The 20,812-nt window shown below is 54.8% G+C and overlaps 3 protein-coding genes across 3 annotated transcripts; 2 read left to right on the top strand and 1 right to left on the bottom strand.

Moving 5' to 3' along the window:
* Nucleotides 1-9,408: 9,408 nt before the first annotated feature.
* On the top strand, nucleotides 9,409-10,103 carry MIND_00410400 (uncharacterized protein; the record flags this gene model as incomplete). The annotated part of the gene is made up of 6 exons (XM_037360926.1): nucleotides 9,409-9,501; nucleotides 9,553-9,629; nucleotides 9,692-9,826; nucleotides 9,872-9,927; nucleotides 9,975-10,046; nucleotides 10,099-10,103. The coding sequence occupies exons 1-6, from the start codon at nucleotides 9,439-9,441 to the stop codon at nucleotides 10,101-10,103; spliced, it is 408 nt and encodes a 135-aa protein (XP_037221218.1). The 5' UTR covers nucleotides 9,409-9,438.
* Nucleotides 10,104-14,110: 4,007 nt separating this feature from the next.
* On the top strand, nucleotides 14,111-14,518 carry MIND_00410500 (uncharacterized protein; the record flags this gene model as incomplete). Its single annotated transcript, XM_037360927.1, has 2 exons — nucleotides 14,111-14,132; nucleotides 14,190-14,518. The coding sequence occupies 2 exons, from the start codon at nucleotides 14,111-14,113 to the stop codon at nucleotides 14,516-14,518; spliced, it is 351 nt and encodes a 116-aa protein (XP_037221219.1).
* Nucleotides 14,519-14,612: 94 nt separating this feature from the next.
* Nucleotides 14,613-15,984, bottom strand: MIND_00410600 (uncharacterized protein; the record flags this gene model as incomplete). The annotated part of the gene is made up of 4 exons (XM_037360928.1): nucleotides 14,613-15,026; nucleotides 15,073-15,581; nucleotides 15,643-15,710; nucleotides 15,761-15,984. The coding sequence occupies 4 exons, from the start codon at nucleotides 15,982-15,984 to the stop codon at nucleotides 14,613-14,615; spliced, it is 1,215 nt and encodes a 404-aa protein (XP_037221220.1).
* Between the last annotated feature and the right edge of the window lie 4,828 nt (nucleotides 15,985-20,812).

Consider the following 20,812-nt stretch of genomic DNA (forward strand, 5'->3'; position numbering starts at 1 on the left):
ATACGCCGCTCGTTGGCACGTCTCAACTTTCAAGACATCTACCAGTCGCATACTTCTAGGGTGTCTGTCAAAGGACTCGGAGGCGGTGCCTGGGCGGGCGACTCGGAGGTGGATCGTGGCGCCTAGCCAAGAGGGACGCTATCGCTGTTTCTATTATTTCGCTCCCGAATTGCGGGGGGGAAGACGAAGAGACTGCTATGGCAACAGGTGCGTTATTGTTCTCTTTGCCCAAGAATAAACTCGAGTCGTCAGCCATGTAACACCGTGCAGCGCCCCGTGGTCTTGTTCCTGGGTGCGGAGCACGATTGCCTCCTTGCGACCAACAACTAGGCCAGTCCAGCTTGCCACGGCGCCGATGACCAATGGGTGCAGAGTTTGCTCTCAGTACGTGACCCGCTCGCCTTAGTTTCGTTGTGTTGACGCCTTCGCACAGGCTCGTGGATGTACTTCAGGTTTTGGGACTCGAAATCATGACGTTACTCTGGTGTCTCCCAATCAGCCCCAATAACATTAATATGCCCTCTATATCGTCCAACCGGCAGATCGACCCGATTAATGCTATGCGTAACGCCGCGGACACTGTGTGCCTCCACTCAGACTCCAGCTTCGCCATATCTGCTGGGGATTCTATCACTGCTCTCAGGCCACGTTTGACTAATCTGCCTATGAGTCCACAGGTGGAAACAACACACTGCGGCACACACACAGTCATTGTTCGTTCAAGCAATCAAGCAATGCCTCGCGACGGACCCACACACGGAATCATTTAGCATCGCCTTGCGACGCGCGTCCCCTGACAACATGGAGTCAGCAGAATGTCATCGAAGCTCGTCGAAGGCCGCGTGTACACAGTGGCGAAAGGTATAAAAGGCCCACGAAAGTCGAGATGTGTTCCAGAAACCCCATCTCTAATCACCATGAAACCGCCGACAGACCTTCATACACGAGTCTATCTCGTCGACGACAACGACGATGACGATAGCTCTCGCGGATGCTTGAGGCTATTGCCGCTCTGCGTTGCTCCGCTCGTTGGAAAACTCGAGACCCAGCGTAGCTATGCGTAATCAAAAGGGCTAGTGCCACAACCGGCGACTGGTACGGCGCATTTCAGTGCTGCTATTTCACACCCTTGCTGACTGCGCTTACAGGTTTGCTGCGGACTCCGCCCCATCCTCCTTACTGAGGCCAAAGCGCGGGTAGAGGCCCAAAAGCTAATTTCGCAGCAACAAGTTTGGGCTCACACCATTCGCCGTCATATAATCCGAGTCCAGATTCACGACGGAGCTTTGGCCATGTCTCCTCATTTCCCATAAATAATAACATGCGACTGCGCTCCGCCTCAGATGGTGCCTATCCTCTTGCTTCGCACTTATATGGTCAAATATGATCTGGTGATCTTACCGACTCCGCTGTGGATGACGAAGACGGTCCGGAAATTCCAACCATCTCTGTGCAAAGACCCAGTCTGCAACGAGGAGGCAGCCTGCGTCCATCGCCGCCTTCACGCGAAACTCTGACCATGTGGCGACGATAACCAAAGTCTTCACTGACCCCCATTGGCGTCGCAGGCGGTGTGCAGAGCATCTTGTTCGGCGGGTCACAAGGCATCTTCTGTCGACAAAAACGGCAGTTGCTCTTTACGTTGGCCATGACAACCCTGCTCGGTTTGTCTACAATTATTGCGGGTTCTTAGGCGACCAACAACGCCTTGCTTCATGCGGGCGTAGGCGCCGCAGAACAACAAACGGTTGTCGGTGGCTCGGAAGAGGACATGGAGTACAGGCTCAGAGTTGGGCCTGGGAATGAGCAGAGCAGGCGCCGCAGAGGCGGCCATGTCCAACGCGTGAGAGACCGTGACGGCTGTGTGTGAGGTTCGCTGGCGTTGGTTGAGGCTCACCAGCGATGTTCAGACGCGCAAATCCATCAGGGCTGGGTTAACGACCTTCGTCCAGCGGTCGGCAGGGATGTTAATGCAGTTGCATCTCTCTGCTTCCAATGTGCTGCTGACTCCGCCCCGTTCTTCCTTACCGAGGCCAAGGCACAGGTCGACAAAAGCTGATGGGGGTATGCATTCAGGAGATTGTCTGGCTCGGGTATGGTTCGGCGCGGATTGCGCAATGCACACACACCCCAGCTAGTAAGGATTGGGCTTGAAATAGTCAAAACTTCACGACTTGGGATGGACACTTGGTGGTGGAGATAATGAATGGAGTTATCATTCAATTGTAGCTTGCTGCCTACACATTTCAAGTATTGATCTAGCATCAGAGATAATTTCTTAGATTTAAGTCTAAATTATAATGATGCTGCACTCCTCTGTAATCATCGCGTCTGACAGTCAATATAATCCTTTGTTGCACCATTGACTTCATTTTTTTTTTTTTGAACGAAATGCAGCATTACAGGGGGGAGAAGGTCAGGGCGGGCAGGAGGAACTGTAGAGCAGTTACATTTAGAAGTTGAGTTCCCGTATATTGCTTCTGTGTACGCAACTTAGAGTATCCGCAAGCTTGTCGGCGTGTCGCGAGAGAGTGCGCGGTCGCGGATTTTCACGCACTGACAAGACCAATCCGCCAGGAGTAAAGTCATAGACTCTGGGTCTACGGTCTTCCACCAATCAATTGGCGACGGCAAAATGCGGGTTGCATTCCGTGGCTAGGAAGGGGTCAGTAAAGAGAGTTTGTTTTGGGCCACGAATTTGGGAGCATACCGTGTCGTGGCTGAGAAGTTGACGGGAAAAGGTATGCAGAGGTGGCGCTGAATCGCGCGCTTGTTGTGTGTCGTGCGGACTCGCGCCGTTCGTGGTTACGATTTGCACGGGAAATATGATCTGCCCATAGATGTAAGGTACAACACGCGCGTGTGTAAGTAGGCTGCCTAGACCGCTCATATGCTAAGATAACCTGAAGACAAAGGCGGAGGGCACACACATTGTAAAGCTTCTCGCTATTCGTCAATTCTGCTCCGACGGGAGCGAGTACACGGCTTTCCCCCTCTTCCTTCCCTCGCCATCCTGTTCCTACGAGGAGACCAGATCGTCGACGGAGGCCACTACGCGCAAGCAGAGCCGCACAGTGCCTATCCTTGTGACGTTTAGGTGCTAGGCGCATCTGGATTCAAACTGGATAAGTCCCTTCATTCCAAACCGTTCAGAAGAAGCGCAAGGCAGCGCATCAGATCATGACATCCCCCAACAGCTGGTCCTCTCCACAGCCCCAGTTTGGACCCTGCGCGCCGGCCACAGAGCCGCGCAAGCACAAGGGGGAAGGGAAGCAAGAACTTGAAGCGAGGATCCGCGCGTAGTTGACGGCCGCGCACGGACCATGCCGTGTTGCACGTGCCACGCCAATCACTTCTTCTTCCCGAACCACCATCTGGTGGGACGTGAACGCGTCCCGGCGTTGCCCGCAGGAGCGGGAATGCCTTGCGGTGCAAGAGCTCGTGTGCGCGTGGCGCCGTCCGCATGCAATCCAATCTTCGTCTCGTCTGGGAGAGAGAGAGAGCCCGACTGGACGGAGAGAGAAGGCAGCTGGTGTCGAGTGCGTCTACCCGGCTTGTTTCGCACGGCTGCTGCTGACGATGCACCCATGCCAGGCGAACCATTGCGCGCTCGTGCAGAGCGTATCTATGGGCCTGTATGGAGCTTTACGGCCAATGATGTGGCACCGCTGCCAATAACGACGATGGGAGGCGGGTCGAGAGGGCTGGGTGGGGAGGGAATCTGTCGCCGAGCGCGCTATTCTGGGGAGTCCTGGCTCGAATTCAGAGATCTTCGTGGTGTTCGCGGTGCGTTATCAATTAGCTTGGCTGTCCCGCCCACTCACCCATTTTCGCAGACTTTCCGTGAAGAATACTTCAAGTGCTTGCAGCACCTTGCCAACGACTAACCCTGGCCTCGTCACCGTTTCCACGGCGTCGCCGTCATATGGGCGCCGAACACCCCCATGTTCATCAGTCGCCGTTATGCGCGCTTCCCGCGCATCTCTTCATGCACCCGCCGCCAATCTATTCCACCACCCTGCTCTACGTCACCTTTCCTCCTCACACATCCTAAGTCTGCCAGAGTCCCGTAAGTGGCTCTTGAAACGCACCAGTCGTCTTCGCGGTTTGCGGCTGCGTTGGCCCGCAAGCCGTGTTGCCCAGCTGAGGGGATGCTCTTCGCCAGGCTGTGGGATGTCGACGTGAGTGGTCGTTAAGAAGAAGAATTTGACGTGTGACGCGGCGTGATCGGCCCATCTTTTTCTTCTTCCGCTCCACCACCACCTCGCGTTGCAGTCCGCGGGAACACCTCTCTCTTGCGACTCGACCATCGTATGCAGAGCGCGTAGCGCACACGGCTTGGTATGCTCCCCAGCTGTTCATATGGAGCGCTGACTGTCGACCTTGACATCCGCCAGAGTTTCCTCCTCGCTGTCCCCACAGCGCCCATTTGCGGGAGTCTTAGAGAAGATAGCTGGGCTGGATGAAGAGTTCCTGGCCATAGTGGTACGTCCCAGCGCGGGCCTTGTAGTCTTCTCGTTTCCTGACCGTGTTGTCTGCAGAACTCGGTTGACACTGACGACAGTGGCCTCAATGATGAGGGATTCAGCGTTATTCGAGCTCCCGAGCCCCGCGCCTCGTATAGCCTCGCCGCTGCTCACCGACAACGACCTGCCTCTCCACACATAGCCCACGACAGCTAGACGAGAACTGGGAGACGGTGGAGTCGAGAGTGGGGATTCAAAGAGTAATGCTGGCTGGAGCATCCCACCACGAGTACGTCCTCCGCCTCAGATTCCAGCAGGGCTGCTTACTTTTCTCTCAGGTCTTCGTCATCTAGCTCACTGATCGAGGAGAGCCTGGAGAAGAGGAGAGAGAAAGCTCGAAGGATATGATGTGTGGGTGGTGCGTCGTGCTGATAGTACTCAGTGCAATACCCATTTCACTGTTCAGACGCACCTCTTACATGATATTTGCGACAACGACCACTCGTATCCACTATTCTCAGCCCAAACTCGTGTTCACATCTATGCAAGACTACGACATACGTCAAGTTCGCGGCCTTTTCCGACCCTTCCTATTGGAATACTTACACTCCAATCTCCCCCATCGAGCATCTTGCGAACGCGTCGTTGACTTCCATGCCATCTTCTAATCGCTCTCTTACTGGATGTTGCATCCATCTCAAGGCGTGTGCAGAGACGTGCTCGTGATGTTCTTGTTGGTCAAATCCAGCAGAGGGCGGAGACGGTTCTTTTGGGACTGGCGTCTCGGGGAATTATGGGTGGACCTCAGTCCATCAGCGGACCCAGAATCAAACAAGAGAAGGACAATTCGTCGCTCGCGAGCAATACATTGGGGGGCTCAACGTCCGATCAGAAGATCACCCGCGGGTTGCGGTAGGGCGTATATAAACGCCTGGTGGGGACCTATCTGGAATCTGAAAGTTTGTCTCTCCGCATTGAATCCGCCCCGTTCTCCGCTGGTCGCCGCCCTGATTACCAACTCCACCTCCAGCATGTCTGAGGCTGCAGAGCATGTGCGTAACCCTCGCTTTGCTCGTTCAACACACGTTGATGCGGCACACAGCACCCAAGTGTGCCCAGTACACCTCCCGCATCGCCTCCGGGGACCGCCTCATGCCCCCTGCCGCCCAACCGGAACCACTCAGTGCCGCTCCCGCAACAACGCCCACCAACCAGCTCACAAAATGTCTCTGCCGGCCTCGGTCCCCCCGGCGTGGAAGGGACCGACCGCGTGACACTCCGCCCGTGCTGCTTCAACTGCTGGACGACTGAAAGCAGCACTTGGCGCCGCAGCAAGCTCTCCGTCGGCAAGATTGTCTGCACCGAGTGCGGTCTCTTTGAGCGCAAAGTTAAGCACTCCCGCCCCCGTCCCGTGCAGTTTCCCCCATGTGCCGCTGCCGCCGGAGCTGAGGCATGAAGAGAAGTGATTGTATTGAAATTTTACATGCATTTTGTCCAGCGTAGAGGTAGCTTGGAATCGTGTGGCTGTAAACAATAAATAACCAACGAAGAACGTGTCCATATGATGCATTAGACGCGTCAATACGCGTCCGAGGAGACATTTAACATGATTCTGTTGCATATGTGCCGGTGTACAATAGCTACATGCTTCAAGTGACTATGCACACATCACGCCACTTGGCAACATCGTAGTACAACCCAATCTCTAATCTCTCATCCTCTGGACTGATCTCAGCAAATAACACATCCTCCACAAGTTCAATCAGCTCAATGGCACGGGCAATATACGCATCCTCATCGCACGTCTCAACAAGCACACAAGCCTCAAAGGAAAACTGGACTGCACCGTCCAAGCTCACATCGGTGACCAGCTGGGCCGTGCGAGCAGGCACTGCGCAAGGAGCTCCGCTTTGAACTGGAAGTACGACACCACACTAAGCTTCCGAAGCATAGGCACCAATGCCATGTCGTCGCGCAACGTCGCAAACACAGTGTCGTTGAGCACCACGGGATTCTTTCCGCCGCAGAGCTCGACGTCCTCCACCCAGAGTTCACCGAGGCGTGGCACAGCATGCAAGGCGGCCAGCAGTGCGACGGGCGGAATGGCGATGTTGCACAGTTGAAGTGTCGTGAGGTTTTCGGCGTGGCTGGCGAGCTTTCGAAAGCCCTTAGCGTCCCACGGTGCTGCAGGCAGCCCCGCGTCGGCAATTGCAAATTTCAGTGTGCGCAGATTTGGCAGCACAAGCCGGCCGAAGAGCTTTCCTAGGAGAGTGGTCTTGGAATGGGAATACAGATGAAGGCGAGCGGGGTTATCGTTTACTACCACGAGCCTTGAGATATCAGAGTGGAGAGCACCGCCGATGTCCGGCCACCCATGAAATGTCTTTATTGCACCATACATTGTGATGGTACACGATGCGGGGCATTGTTCCAAGAAGGAGAGCGCATTGGAACTTGCAGTCGAGTCCGTAAAAGTGACCCTAATATCACGGAGCTGCTGCCACGGAAGCTGCGGCGGCCCTAAGTTGCTGCCGATATCGAAGATCACCCTGTTCAGGACCGGGGCACTCCGAAGGACATCCCATTGCGAAATAAAATGGTTGTCGTAGGCACTGAACTTTATTTCGACGCTTTCCAAGCGATGAAGCCGGCCCCGTGCTTCTTCCAGGGCCCCGAAGTCGCTGTGATTTCCTATCAGCACCAGGGATCGCCAGCGGGTAGAGTGCATGCATAGGACTTGTAGCGTGTGGCGCCGCTGTGGCGGCCATGCTGGGAACTTGAGATTCATCACAACATCGAGCGACAGCTCGTCTCCAGCACGAGCCACATTGCGGCGCACGAAGTCCGCCACGAGCAAATCATGTTGGGGTTTCAGTCCTATGATCTCGATATTCGCCCAGATGCGGGGGGTCCCGAAGATGAGCCTCTGCCAATACAAGCAGACAGTAGAGAGGAGCACCCAGCCCTGTTTCGCAGCCCGGAATAACACAAGCCTGTCCTCCGTGGCAAGTGGCGGTCCAGAACAGCGTGCTGCAACGCCCCGGTCGGTGTCGATGTCAAGGTGGGGTTGTGCATTTACTGGAATATCGCTGACGCAGTCTTTGAGGATGGGCAACAGCAGTTCAAGCGGAAGCTGACGGATGGGGGAAAAGATGCTGGCACAGGCCTGGGCATAGCGCCCGAGTTGGCATTGTTCGTCGCACAACCGCGTTAGGATTGACTGCACCTCCGCGATTGCCGCCTTGTACTTCAGCAAGTCTGGAGCAGCCTTGTCGGGAAAGCTTCTGATCTCGTCAAGTCCAGAAGATAGTGTGGAGCGGTTCCGGAGTAAGGCGAAGATGCGCTCGCATTCCACCGAGGTAGGAAGGAGCCTTGAGGAGAAGAAGTGGTCAGTGGGAGGTGGATAGAATTCGGAGGCCATGGCTGAAGACAAGAGAAGGCGAGTTTGCCGCATGTACTCCATGTGCCAGTGCAGGTGCACCAGCCACGTTGAGGGAAGATGTGGTTGCCACGAACTGATCCGATCACCCAATAGAGCCTGCCCCTCGAAGCTGGCCACATGTGGTGCCATAGCAGAAGCATTATCAAGAATCACCGCGAGGATGCCGCCAGCCTAGCCATCTAGTGCCCGGTTGGAAGGGTTAATAATGTGTTGATTCAAAAAATACAACGGATTTTAAGCATTCTGCGCGCGGAGTCAGTGATGAGTGCACGCGAAGAAATATAACACACTTCCTGTCCAGTAAACCCGTGTCAGTCTATGCCGCCCATGCCTCTATGGCGAACTCTCCCCGCTCTTGTACAACATTCCCGCTGACTTCATCACTGCCGTCCCGGCTGAGCGAATACGCGCACTCGACGTGGCGCACGTTGGGAAACGCCTCTTCGAAAACGGCAGCCCGAGCATCGGCCAGGGCTCCGTGATCTCGGCGAGGCCGCGCGGCTCATGGTCGACTCATCGCTCAGTCGGGGTCCGGGCTCGGAGTCGGAGTCAGTCCCACGACCACCACTCTATTCTTGCACGTGCGCGCTGTGGGATTGGCTTTGCGCGGCGGCTGCATGTAGTCGAGAGCAGGTCGGAAGCGCGCTGACGATGTCTGCAAACGACTTAGCTCATCAGCAGGTGCATTAACTGGAGAGAGACTGCGGGAGCGCACTGTTTCCCGTCTTCCAGCATCCTCCTTTCTTCCCGCTGCCCCAGCCGTGGGCAACCACCCTCTCTCTCCTTCCCTCCTTTACCAATGCCATCACCTATATGTGTACAGTGCCGCCAGCAGCACACCCCCAGCAACACACGAGTGTCGACAAAGTGGCGGAAGTCGAGAGAATAGAAGGGTGCAAGGCGCCGTGTGCCTAAACACGTAAACAGCGGTGGGTTGGCCTTTCCCGCCATGTCGGGGACGCCGGAAGCACAGCAAACAGCGCCGCCACCGAAGAAAGAAGGGTACCTAGGGCATTCGGGAAGTCGCGCGTGCTGAGGCAGTGCGCGAGAGGTCGTAGCTTTGTTAGCAGGCCAGGGCACGACAGATTCCATAGTGTTGGACGCGCTGGCATAAGTCGATGCTGGAGCGAAGGGGATGCTCTTGACCTGGTGGCGGATAGCTGGCGAGGCGGAGGAACGGCAGCTCGTCGAGCAAGCTAGACAGCAACATTAACGCACATAAGCGGTCATGCATATGCGGTATTCCACGTACCAGTCCGATCAGCGTCATTATCCCTGCATCGTATCCGGGAATGCCATCCTTCTATCCTTTGGCACCAGAGTGGAGCTGGTAAGAGCCTCTGTCAATCTTGTGACGAGCAGCCAGCGCGAATCCTCGTCAAAGCCGCCGAATGCGGTGCACACACAGCGCTCACTTGCTCGTCGTCGTGGAGCGGAAGAACCGGTGATACACATCCGTCACGGTGTCACGTCGAGCCGAAAGCCGATCAGCGCTCACACGCTCTCTCAACGCCTCCACGACGACGCGCAATGCAGCGCGCGCATCCAGCGCAGTACTGGACGGATGCTCAAGCAGGCTGGCATGGGTGTTTGGTGCGTATATAGCCTTGGTTTCATCTACAATGTGGGCTAATTCACGGGAAGATTGCGCCCACGCAAAAGCTGGTCGAGATAATGGGCACAGCGGGAGACTCGGCGGAAGAGACCATTGGGACAGTAAGGTGCGTAGTGGTCTCTTTCCGCTGGGTGAGGTTTACTTATCTGGACTGAATGACGAGATGAGCCAGACCTTTGCCTGGCGCGGTATTCATGCTATCCAGCACGACCCAACTTTCTATGCCGCGCGGCATAGCCAACATGTCTTGGCTTGGCGGAGAGATGGGCGCAGCTGGCTACGGAAGGGGGCACAGAGGGCTCTGTATGTGTCCGCTGCTGCGACACTGGCATTAACGACAGCGTCAAGGCAATCGAAGGGTGTTTGCGGCAAGCGGACCCCGCGGAAGCTGGCAGTCAAGCTATGTGAGTACTTTACAGCTCTTGGTCAACCCTGGCTTACGAGTTCCCAGGCATATGTACAACTCCACGTCACGAGAACTTAGAAGCCAGGAGCGGCCAAAGGCCACTGGAAGGGCTAGCAGGTGCACAGGATTATCGCCTTTCGATCTGAGTTCTAACTGACGTTCTGCATAGCGTAGTTCGAACCTACAGGCCTACTAGTGATGACCTAACACGGGCTAGCGGCGGGACTTTCACACCGCGGCACATCCGCAGAAGACGAATTTTCATTGATACTTATTCATCCATGGAGGTACCAAGGAGAACTGCGCCGCCTACTGAAATTTTGGAAATCATTCTGCTTACATAGCTATAGGCTAGTATTGGAATATATCAAGCAACTTCTTTGGCCACCTATCAGCACTATCGATGAACGCCCGCTGAATTTGCAGCAGCTCTGCTGCCATGCCCCCTTCTCGACGTGTGAGGCGCCGCGTCAAACGCGCTGCCATGTCGCCAAGGAATGACATGTTCATGCGCAGCGGGATGAGGATAGCCATGGTGCGTTCCGGGCCAATCGACACACTGATCACATATAGCAGAAGGCGCCCACGGCTCCGCTGCGCACGGTCACGCCACACATCCAGATCCGGGTTGTCCTGCAGTAGTTTGGCGTGCGACTCCGGGTCCCGCATGGACCACGTCCACACGTTCCCCTCGTAGGCTGGAAGTCCACGCGTGAAATCCACAACTGTGACATAGTCGTCAGGTTCGCCAGCATCCGGCCCAGTTGAGTAAAACCATTTGTTGGCCTCTCTGTTGCAGTGGAGTGTTGGCAACATCCGCTCGTAGAAGTATTGAAGAGCGATGCGGAAGATTCCCAGCTGCTTCTTGGAAAATGTCTGGTGTAGCACTTGGTCATATTAGTTTGGTAAGGTAGGACAGGGAGAAAACATACACACATGTATATTTAGCTCTTGATATTGCACAACCGTTTCGATGGCCGCCATCCCGCCAGTCGGTCTTTTGGCATTCCCGCGAGCAGTACAAGCGGGAGAGGCAGCCCGAACATCGGCGGAACTCAGATGCATCCTTGATTAGACCACAAACTGGATTATCACATGCACGATAATGGTCGTGGCCATAGAACTGGTTGACCTCTGCAGGCATTTCACACCTGAGGAAAATCTTGTGGTGGTCTCCAACAAGCCCCGTCATCTTCGTCCACATGGGCCCAAGGGTTGACGTTTTTATAAGCTGGAACAGCGGCTTTTGAGCAGTCTCAGCCTCCAGGACTTCTATGCTAATAGCAAGCGCAGGGAGCACACTCCGGTGGAGCAATGCAGCGGGAATCAGCAGTGAGAATATGTTGGAAAATGCAGCGAGAATGGCATCATCGGGTAGAAGGCGCACGCACGGAAGCACATGCCGTAGGAGGTCCTGCCTCAGCGCATAGCGAATCACACGTGGATGGGTGCGCATCATGATATCGACCACTTCCAGCATCAGGCGCACCGTCTCTGCCCACAGAGCATGATGGACGTCCGGGTGTGGTGGTTGGACCCCATACAAGATGGTCAGCATAGGGAGAAGATCGCCCGCCAGACGGCACGAGTATAGTTCGTCTGCGATCGTGTGACTTGCCAGGTTGATGAGTGCAGGTGGTGATTCCGGTTCCGATGTCATTGCTGAGAGAACATGCAGCATCTTGAATAGGCCCAGGGGATAAAATAGGGCTATCAATGTCGCGGGGTTGCCCAGCGGTAGTATAGACCGGACAACGCGGAGATGAGCCTTGAGAAATGTGAACAGACCCTTCAAACTCCCATCGATGCTGTTGATGATTTCCGATAGATGGCCACGGTCGGCATTCTGGGGCAGAAGCTGAACACAGGTGGTGATGGGTTCGAGAGCGGGATGCCCTTTGACATGTGCAAGCTCGGACATGAACAGCATCCATGCCTGCATAACAAGATGCAGCCATCGGGGTGTCGAAAGAAACTGCTCGTGCCTGGTTTCCCACGACTGGAAAGGCCCACTCTGGGGGTCACGAGAGTGTAATGAGTTCATGAAGCGTATGAAGCCATGAAGGAGCTCGGCACGAAGCTGGGTGGCGCTTATTTGTGTGCCAACATTGTCATTGATGGGGATGTCGAGAGAAGCATGGAAGGTGTTGAAGAAGTCGTACCAAGGAACAACGACTTGAACTAGGTCCATCATGATGCCGTTCGGGTCCTCTGTCTTGTTAAAGGATAATTGCACAAGTGCTCGCCAGACCCGACGCACACAGGCCATCGCAAGAGGGTATCCAGCTGCACCAGTCTCCAGCGCCACTGGCGAAGGAATTCGAGCGGGATCAAAGACATATAAGAGCACAGGAAGTAGTGTGGAGCGTACTGTAGGGTTTGCTTCCGTCCATACGCGGAGAAATCGATTGAAATCAGGGACGGAGCACGTCGGAGAGCAGGCGGCCAGAGCGATTTGCTACGGTTTTGAGCCAGTTGTAGCGGCTTGTTGAAGGATGATAACTTACTTTGCACCATAGCGGCACTTGTTCAAGGGTGGGCGTCTGTGGAATCTGACTCATGAGCGTCAAGAGCAAGAAGCGGAATGTCAATCACACATTACGTGGGCTACACGTGGACCTGTGTGACGAGGTGACTCCAAGTGGGGTACGAAACATACAGAATCGCAACTCCATCCAGCGACACGAATCCAAGCGGCATCACATTCGTTGCAGCATGGCACGTCTCTGGCCCGCTTGCTCATTGCGCAGGTCAGTATAGACTGGGCCGATTTCGGGCAGCGGGATGTTGAAGCGTTGGTCATGTTTTTCAAGCTAGCATCTCTTCGATTAGTATGCTCTGCTAACCATCCATTAGGACCAGTCCGTTTCAGTTGAGGTTACCTTGGCCCGCTATGCCGCTCACCCTGCGGCTCACAGCTCGTTGGCAACGCGCTTGAAAAGATCAAAGTCGAACATGGAGACTTGGAGGCGATTCTAGCATCAGCCATTGACCAGATCTTTACTCGCATGCACCGAGCGAAGCGGCGACGACTGACTTTGACAGCGACGATGAGCCGCTCCCATTAGGCACGAGAGGATTCGACAGCCCATTCCTCCTTCGACTGCAAGCAACGACGGCGCTGAGGAGCATCGACGCAATGCTCACCTTTCTCGAGATGTCCCGCGACACTGCTCACTCAGCGGACTCGGAGATTCGCAGGGTGTCCATCAAGTCCAATTGGCGCGAGTCCGCGTGTCGGCTTGAGTCTGCGAGCCGCACCGCGATGGGCACCAGCGTTCGCTCCGCGATGATGATGTAGGCATTACCTTGCGGTATTCTTTGGGCTGACGACAAGACACGGCAGGGATGGGAGCACTGGGCGGTGAGGGAAGCAGCGAATCCGATTGTCGCGACGGAGAAGCTCAGGGAGTGGAATGTGAGCCAACCAGCGGGAGGAATTGAAGTGGAGCCGTGGAATTCACATAGAATCACAGTGGTCTGTCTATTGGCCTGTTTTTGAGAATGCGAGCAGGAAAGGCGTCGAGCACGCACCTTTGTCCGCTACGCCACCCGGCAGAGCTCTTTATCCCCAGCGCAAACGACTCTACACTTTTCCAAGTTAGTTGCAGGGCAGCGCATCGCGTCGGGGCCGCCCATACAGAGCGCTCATGCGCTCCTTGTCGTGGAGCGGAAGAACGGGTGATACGCATCCGTCACGGTGTTACGCTGAGCCGAGAGCCGATCAGCACTCACACGCTTGCTCAGCGCCTCCACGACGACGCGCAGTGCAGCGCGCGCATCCAGCGCAGTACTCCACGGAGCCTCGAGCGCGTTGCCCTGGGTCTTTGGTAAGCCTATGGCCTTGTTTTAATCCAGAGGCCAAGCTGATTCGCTGGAAGATTGCGCCAAACTTGGATTTGGCTGGGGATGGAAGACAAGAGCGGGTGGCGATATCCACGGAGGCTAGCCAATACGTGAATGCAGGTGCGTGGCTCACTGTCCTTGCATTTTCTGAGCATTCACCCGCCGACCTGCAGCAAGTCGCCGTGATGATGAGAACGCGAAAAACGACAACTTGAACGACGAACAGCTGTGACTGCCAATGCCCTCTCTGAACCAATTGCTTGCGACACCTGTCCCCCAGCGCTAAATCCTATGCGCGTGGCTTGAAGCTCCTTTGCCTACTATCACTTGCAGACATGACGGCTGGAACATGCAGCGGTGAGGCCTCGACGCTAACTGCCAGTGTATAGCACCGCTGACTAACGCGAAAACCAGAGGCTTTGGTAGAACAAATGTGTCTTTCTCCTCTGTCGTTCTTTGGTCTGACGGGAGCCAGTACAGCAACTGACAAGCAACGATGTTGGCACCATCCCCCCTGCAATCTCCCTCCAAGAACGTTTCATCAGCAAAACTACATTTCACTGGGCTTGACGATCCGCTCTTCTGAACCGCTGATCTCGAGTGTCGAACTTGTGATGTCCATTTCCCATTGCAGCCGACTTGTTTCGCATCTAATGCCCGACATTATACGTGCGCGGACTCACGCTGGTGCTCCTGCAGGTGTTCACGGGCAGCGCTTAATGTCGTTCTGCGTTGACGAGTAAGATAATGACATATGGCCATGCGTTCGCTCGTTATTAGACAAATCAGGATCAATTATATTCATTCGAAAAGTGCAATTAAACCTTGGAGGAAGTCTCATAGAAGGGTGCATGAAACGAGAGATAAAGTGTGACCCATCACTGCCTCTACTTCTTGCAAGCGCTTGTGCCACGTGGCGTCACCAGCAACATCTCTCTCGTCGTCAGACTCCGAGTTGGACTTGTGCTTGCCGACCTCCGAGTCCGTACCAATCCGCCACGTCCCATCAATTTTGTCCGGGTTGAGCCATGTGCCCATGTGTGCCGCCCAACTCCAGTATTTACTGAGCCTGACGTAGATCAGAGTCGGGCAGCACTTTGCCCAGCGGCGGAGATGCGTGATCTCTGAAGTAGTGCCCTCCGAGTCCGCAAGTTGGTTCGTCTCCACAGCGTGACGGCCCGAGCTTGGCAGCTGCAGCGTCGACAAGCTGGTCAGTTGCGCAAGGAAGGGGTCGATCGACAGCAGGAAGGCCTGTGAAAGTTCAGCAATTTCAATTGGGGGCAGGGTAGTACTGTACCTCGTACGCCTCCACACCACCATCTCCATTGGTAAACACAGTGAGCATATTGATGCCTGGCGCATGGGCAGCAAGAGCGGCAAATGGCGCACTGGCCGCGTCCCACCCGTCCACGAAGAAGGCGCATGATGTGAGGTTGGCGGCGTTGATGACATGCAGAACATCTCTCACCATGCCATCTGGCACAGCGAAGCAGGGGATCACCAGATGCTCGATGGGCGAATGCAGTAGCCAGTTTTCAGCTAGTGCCGATGGCCCAGCAAAGCGCGTGAGACAGGGGAAGGTGAGCTGTGGTATCTTCGAGTTCTCTTCGGCGTTATACGCAAGCAGAATGTGTGTTCCAACAGTGTCGGAGATGGCGAGCGCCTGGAGCGTTGCCTGGTGACGTTCGAGGAATTGCAGAGTGAATTGCGGGGGAGTACGGAATGGTGCAAGATCGGAGACGAGGGAACATGATGGAGGAAACAACCATGACAATGGCAACTTGAATGTCTCCTTCAAGTTCGGCGCTGGTGACGGACAACATCTCCACCCACTCTGCTTTCTTCAACGCCTTCCAGGCGAGCAAACATGTCTCTGCAGTGCCAAAGGAGTCATTTTTTCCAAGCGCATTTGGATCCACAGATTTGATACTAGTACTGTTCGCTGATTAGTATTCTGGAAGTGGAATGGAAGATGGGCGAGTTACATGTCGAGTCGCCGCACAAGTCTTACGCATCGAGGCGCCTCAGCGAGTGTAGTCATGAGCGAAACAGTCCGCGCGGCGTCTGAGATGTCGATTTCGATGGTGTGGTACAAGGAACGGCGGCAGATAGTGGCGAGACGCTTGTTGGCAAGACACAGACAGGCGGTATCGTGTGGCGTGGAAGAATGCGCGATGAGTTCGACAAGTTCGTCGGGTATTTCGTCCATAGTGGTCAGGAGAAACAAGTGGCGAGCGAAGGCACGTTGACGTGATGCAGTGTCATGGGCGGAACGGCGAAAACGACACGTCGTGACTGCGAGTCAACAGTGAGACATCCGTTTTTCAAGCCTGCGAGCAGATCAGCCAGGTATATCAGGAAGAAGCCATTAGGCGCACCAAACACCAGTGTCAACCCGCCAAGACATTCGCCAAGTACCGCGCTGGATGCGCGAGGCGCGTTGGGGTCGTCGTGGATGCGGCAGAGGAGCGTGGGAGTGCTGATCGGCTGTCGGCGCGGCGTTACCCCGTGACAGATGCCTATCCCTCCTTCTTTTACTCCGTCACCACAGGCAATAAGCGACATATGCACGCTCGAGGAATTCAATCAGACACGACAAAGGTGCACTTACCCTCCACTTGCCATCAAGAGCTTTGCTGCTTTCTGCCGCAGCATTCATTTGCTTGTCGTCGGGTTGTCCATTCCCGCATGTCGCAAGCGCGGGGAGTGTGGATTCCAGCTCAGAGTCCGCGCTCGGTGCGGGGTGGCGGCTGGGGGCCTTTGCCGCACATAATGAGTGGCGAGAGTTGCGAGACGAGACGGGTGCGTCGTTATAGTTGCTCGATAATTCATACTTTGCTGACTCGCGACTGTGACTCGTCAGTAATCTTGATCTACTCTTCGATGGAGCCTTTGCCTGCGCTCCTGTTGGTCCCACAAATACAACACGACGTGTTTTCTTTGTGCGTACCGTATCTGGGCATGAACTCACGAGGGGACTGGAAGCAAGCGGAGCAGCTGTGAAGAAAGGATGCCGTGTGTCTAGGGTGGGTCATCGTTGTTCGGTCCCCGGTTTACCAGCTAAGGCGTGTCTTCAGCCCTGAAGTAGAGGAAGACTCGCGAGGTTTCGGCAGGCGCGTCTCATCGGCAACACACCCGTCCCCCCGCCATACACCGTCACCCTTTCTCGTTTGCAGGAGCCGCCGTGGCTTTGGCCAGTCCGTAATGCCTCAGGGCCAATGATCTTGGTAGGGGCTACTCGAGGGCTGTCAACCGGCGCGTTATCCCCTCTTGCGCTGAGGGCTGTTGGTGGCAGTCGCAACCGGGCGATTGGCAATCCCATGGAAGCTAAAACTCTGGACGGCGGACTAGGAGACATGGACAGTGCGTGATCGTCGCTTTCTTGTTCGTTTACAAAATGAGGCTCGTCTTCAGCTCAAACCAAACATTGCAATACATGGCATACCGTTCTAACAAAGGAAACGATGTGGAAGGGTGGAATGTCCCACTCATAGTTACTTACAAATACATGATTACTCATTTACTCCCCTATTCTTCTCAGTATTTAGCTGGCCTGTCAATCAGGAATACATTACACTTTCTTACCCCGAGCCCTCTCAGTGTCCGCGCCAGTGCTTTCGAGTGTCCCACCGAGGACAAGTGCCAGTGTTCACATTCCATTCCTACTTGACATTTCGACTACTTTCTACTCCACGCCTACCCTCTTCTCCACTTCCTCTCCATCTCACATATTCCCCACAGCTGGACGACCTACGACCGATACTCTGACGAACTCGGGGTCCCCGCTTGGACCCATTGGCACTTCTTCAGTGGAGCCCACCGCGAGGGAGGGTTCTTCTACCGAATCCTCTCTAGGTCTCAGTGCCGTCTCAGCCTTCTCCTGTGCCGCTCGTGTCGAGACTTCATCAGACGAGCTTGGATCATCGTCTTCGCGGCTCCCACAGCATTCCTGAGCACTCCAACATCCTTCCCACCATCGAATTCCCTCCACTATTGCCCTGCACGACGCTCTCGAGCCCCCAAGCACACTCTCCAGCTCCTATTAGCTCCATAGCGACTACCGCACAGCCGAGTATCACTCCTTTCTTTCCGTTTTGTCACGTCAATCGCTCTGATCGCCCGATAAAGCCGAGCTTCTCGCGCCAAGCCTTTCCCATGTCAACCGCCACTCGTGCCGATCTTCCTTCGAGCAAACCGCGTTCACACCGCTGCTTCGTTTGTGCCCGTAGCAATGCCCACGCACTTGGATTTCAACACTGTCCACGCACACACACACTTCTACGTCGAGGCCTTGTCTGTTTTAACTCCCGCGGACGCCTTGTTCTTCCAGATGGCTCTCCAATTCCGATGACGCGTCATGCTGGAGGTGTTGCCGGCCATCTAATTTCGCAATACAATCGCGCATCACGTCCATCCGAGCCATCGCTTCCTGTTGCTCCTCTGCCATCACGCGTCTCCATCGATTTCTTTCCAGTTCCCGAGTCACCACCACAGCACATCCAAAGTTCTCCCCATGCTGCTCCACCGTTGCACTCGCGCCATCGAACTCATGAACGTACATTCCCCATGTTCACCCTGTCTTTTCACTAAATTCTTCCAAACACTCATCGACGCACTCATTTCACGGCATTTCCGCGCGTTATTCATTGAGATTGCACAAAAATTGGATGAATTGGATTCCAGTGATGAGTTGGCGCTACGTTCACGGCTTCCTCTTTTACTCTCACGTCCAAATCCTCCGCCGTGCTTTCTCTACGCTCCGATACCGTCGTCAAGTTGTCCCTTTGATTGATTCTTTGTGTTTACCTTTCAAGTTGTGGTTTTTCCACCCAAATGCATGTGATCTCGAGGGCGAGATTCAAAGTTCTCCCCACTGTGGAAGGGTGGAATGTCCCACTCATAGTTACTTACAAATACATGATTACTCATTTACTCCCCTATTCTTCTCAGTATTTAGCTGGCCTGTCAATCAGGAATACATTACACTTTCTTACCCCGAGCCCTCTCAGTGTCCGCGCCAGTGCTTTGAGTGTCCCACCGAGGACAAGTGCCAGTGTTCACATTCCATTCCTACTTGACATTTCGACTACTTTCTACTCCACGCCTACCCTCTTCTCCACTTCCTCTCCATCTCACATATTCCCCACAGCTGGACGACCTACGACCGATACTCTGACGAACTCGGGGTCCCCGCTTGGACCCATTGGCACTTCTTCAACGAGAGCCCGGCAGTGGCACCCACATGAAACCACACCTCCTTGCGCTTGTGGTCGTGGCTCCGGTGGTAGCGCAAGGGTCTGGGGTCGGGCAGAACATCCTTTGCATCATCGTCTGACTCGTTCTTCTGGCGGAAAAGGCAGCAAGTCAGCTCCCAACGCGGCAAGCCTTGCTACGGCGCGAAAAGAGCGGCACGTCAGACACTTGTAGCAACTATCCAATGTCGCTACAGTGACCCGCCACGAAAAGCGCACCCATGACGTCAAGCGGCACGTCGATTGTCTCGTTGAACTCGACGACAGCTCACATTATCCAGCAAGACCCTTCCTCCGTCCCTCCTCTACAGCCTACACGCAACAACTAACTTCACATCCAACACCAGCAGCGCTCGCCGTCACCCATCACCTGCTCCCTCGCTGTTTCGGCTCGTTCACGTCGGGCAAGTCAGTGGCGCTGAATGCTGACAGCGGACTCGTCTCCGCTCGTTGGAAAACTTCGACAACACGCTCGACGGCGCTGTTGTTCGTCACGGCTGGCCGTCCTACGTCAATCATTGCTGGATCGGCATGTGTTCTCGACTGGGAGGTCCACAGTGGGCGGACGACACGTTTATGAGGTGGGGACAGGCCGGGGGAAAATTGTTGGATTGTTAGCCGCTGCGACTTGACAACCCGTCGTCGGGCGCGATGTCGGGATGTCCGAACAAGCGGAGACGCCTTTGCGGCGCAGCGTTCGGTGTCAATCTGTTCTACGGGGCCGCAGACGAGGTCGACAGCGAGGAAGACAGGTGGGCGATGCTCGTTGGCGCGAGGCCGGTGCTTGTCGTGGCGCGGTTATCGCGAGTGGATGCAGGCGAGGAGAGACGGAGGGAGGGTTGCACTGGAAGGCTGAGCTGTTGCTGAGGAGTGGAGGAGGAGAAAGTGTGGCTTTTATACGGTTGGACAGTGGGCGGGCCCACATTCCATGATGTTCCATCGAATTCGGATGTGAGTCTTATTGTTCTGTATTCACACGTACACACACAAGGCTGATGATCATCGACTATTCAGGACGCGTGGGTGATCACTCGTATGTGCATACGGCGTAAGCATGGGCAGTGATGTACGCATTAAGATGATTCAAATTGATCTCTGATGCTAAAGTCTGCATGAATACTCAGGTAACCAGCTGCGTGAAATCAGCCCTTTCCCAAAGGCCCAACCGACTCGGATCCCCCTCCTATGTCTCGAGAATTTGATTTCAGCTAGTCACTGCGATTGAAGAAGTTGACTCTTCGCGCCGAAGCGAGAGAAAAGCGTGCCATGGTATTGTCAGCGACTCATTCTCCCCCCCTTAATGTTCCCCTCCGCCTCTGGCTCCAGCTCCACAAATGCGCCCTCCGTCTACATCCGCCTACCACCAGCACCAGTGTTCTGTCCAAGAATCCACCATCCACATCGCAACAACGTCGACCATCACATTCTCCGCCAACAGAACCGTGAGTGAGACCGCTGGCTGTCACGGGATGCCTTCAACTAGTAAGGGCAAGGTACGTCAAGTATGACGGTTGTTATCATTGGAAACTCGGAGCTTGCCGAGGGTGCTTAGAGGTTGGAGCTTTGAGCTCGGATATGCATCTAGAGCTTGTAGCTCCGGGCTGGACAGCATTATTTTGGTCCTTGCTTGGTGCTTCCTCTGTACATAAGACTTTCCATATCTAGCCCAATATAGGACCAATATAACCAACACACATAAGTACTGATTAGGACACTTTCTTTGATTTACACCAGTTTTATGTTCTTCCAAAATTAAAAAAATACTTTGTAATGTCAAGAATATTA

Source organism: Mycena indigotica (genome assembly GCF_014461135.1).
Source record: "Mycena indigotica strain 171206Taipei chromosome Unknown Mind.scaff0004, whole genome shotgun sequence".
Lineage (NCBI taxonomy): Eukaryota > Fungi > Basidiomycota > Agaricomycetes > Agaricales > Mycenaceae > Mycena > Mycena indigotica.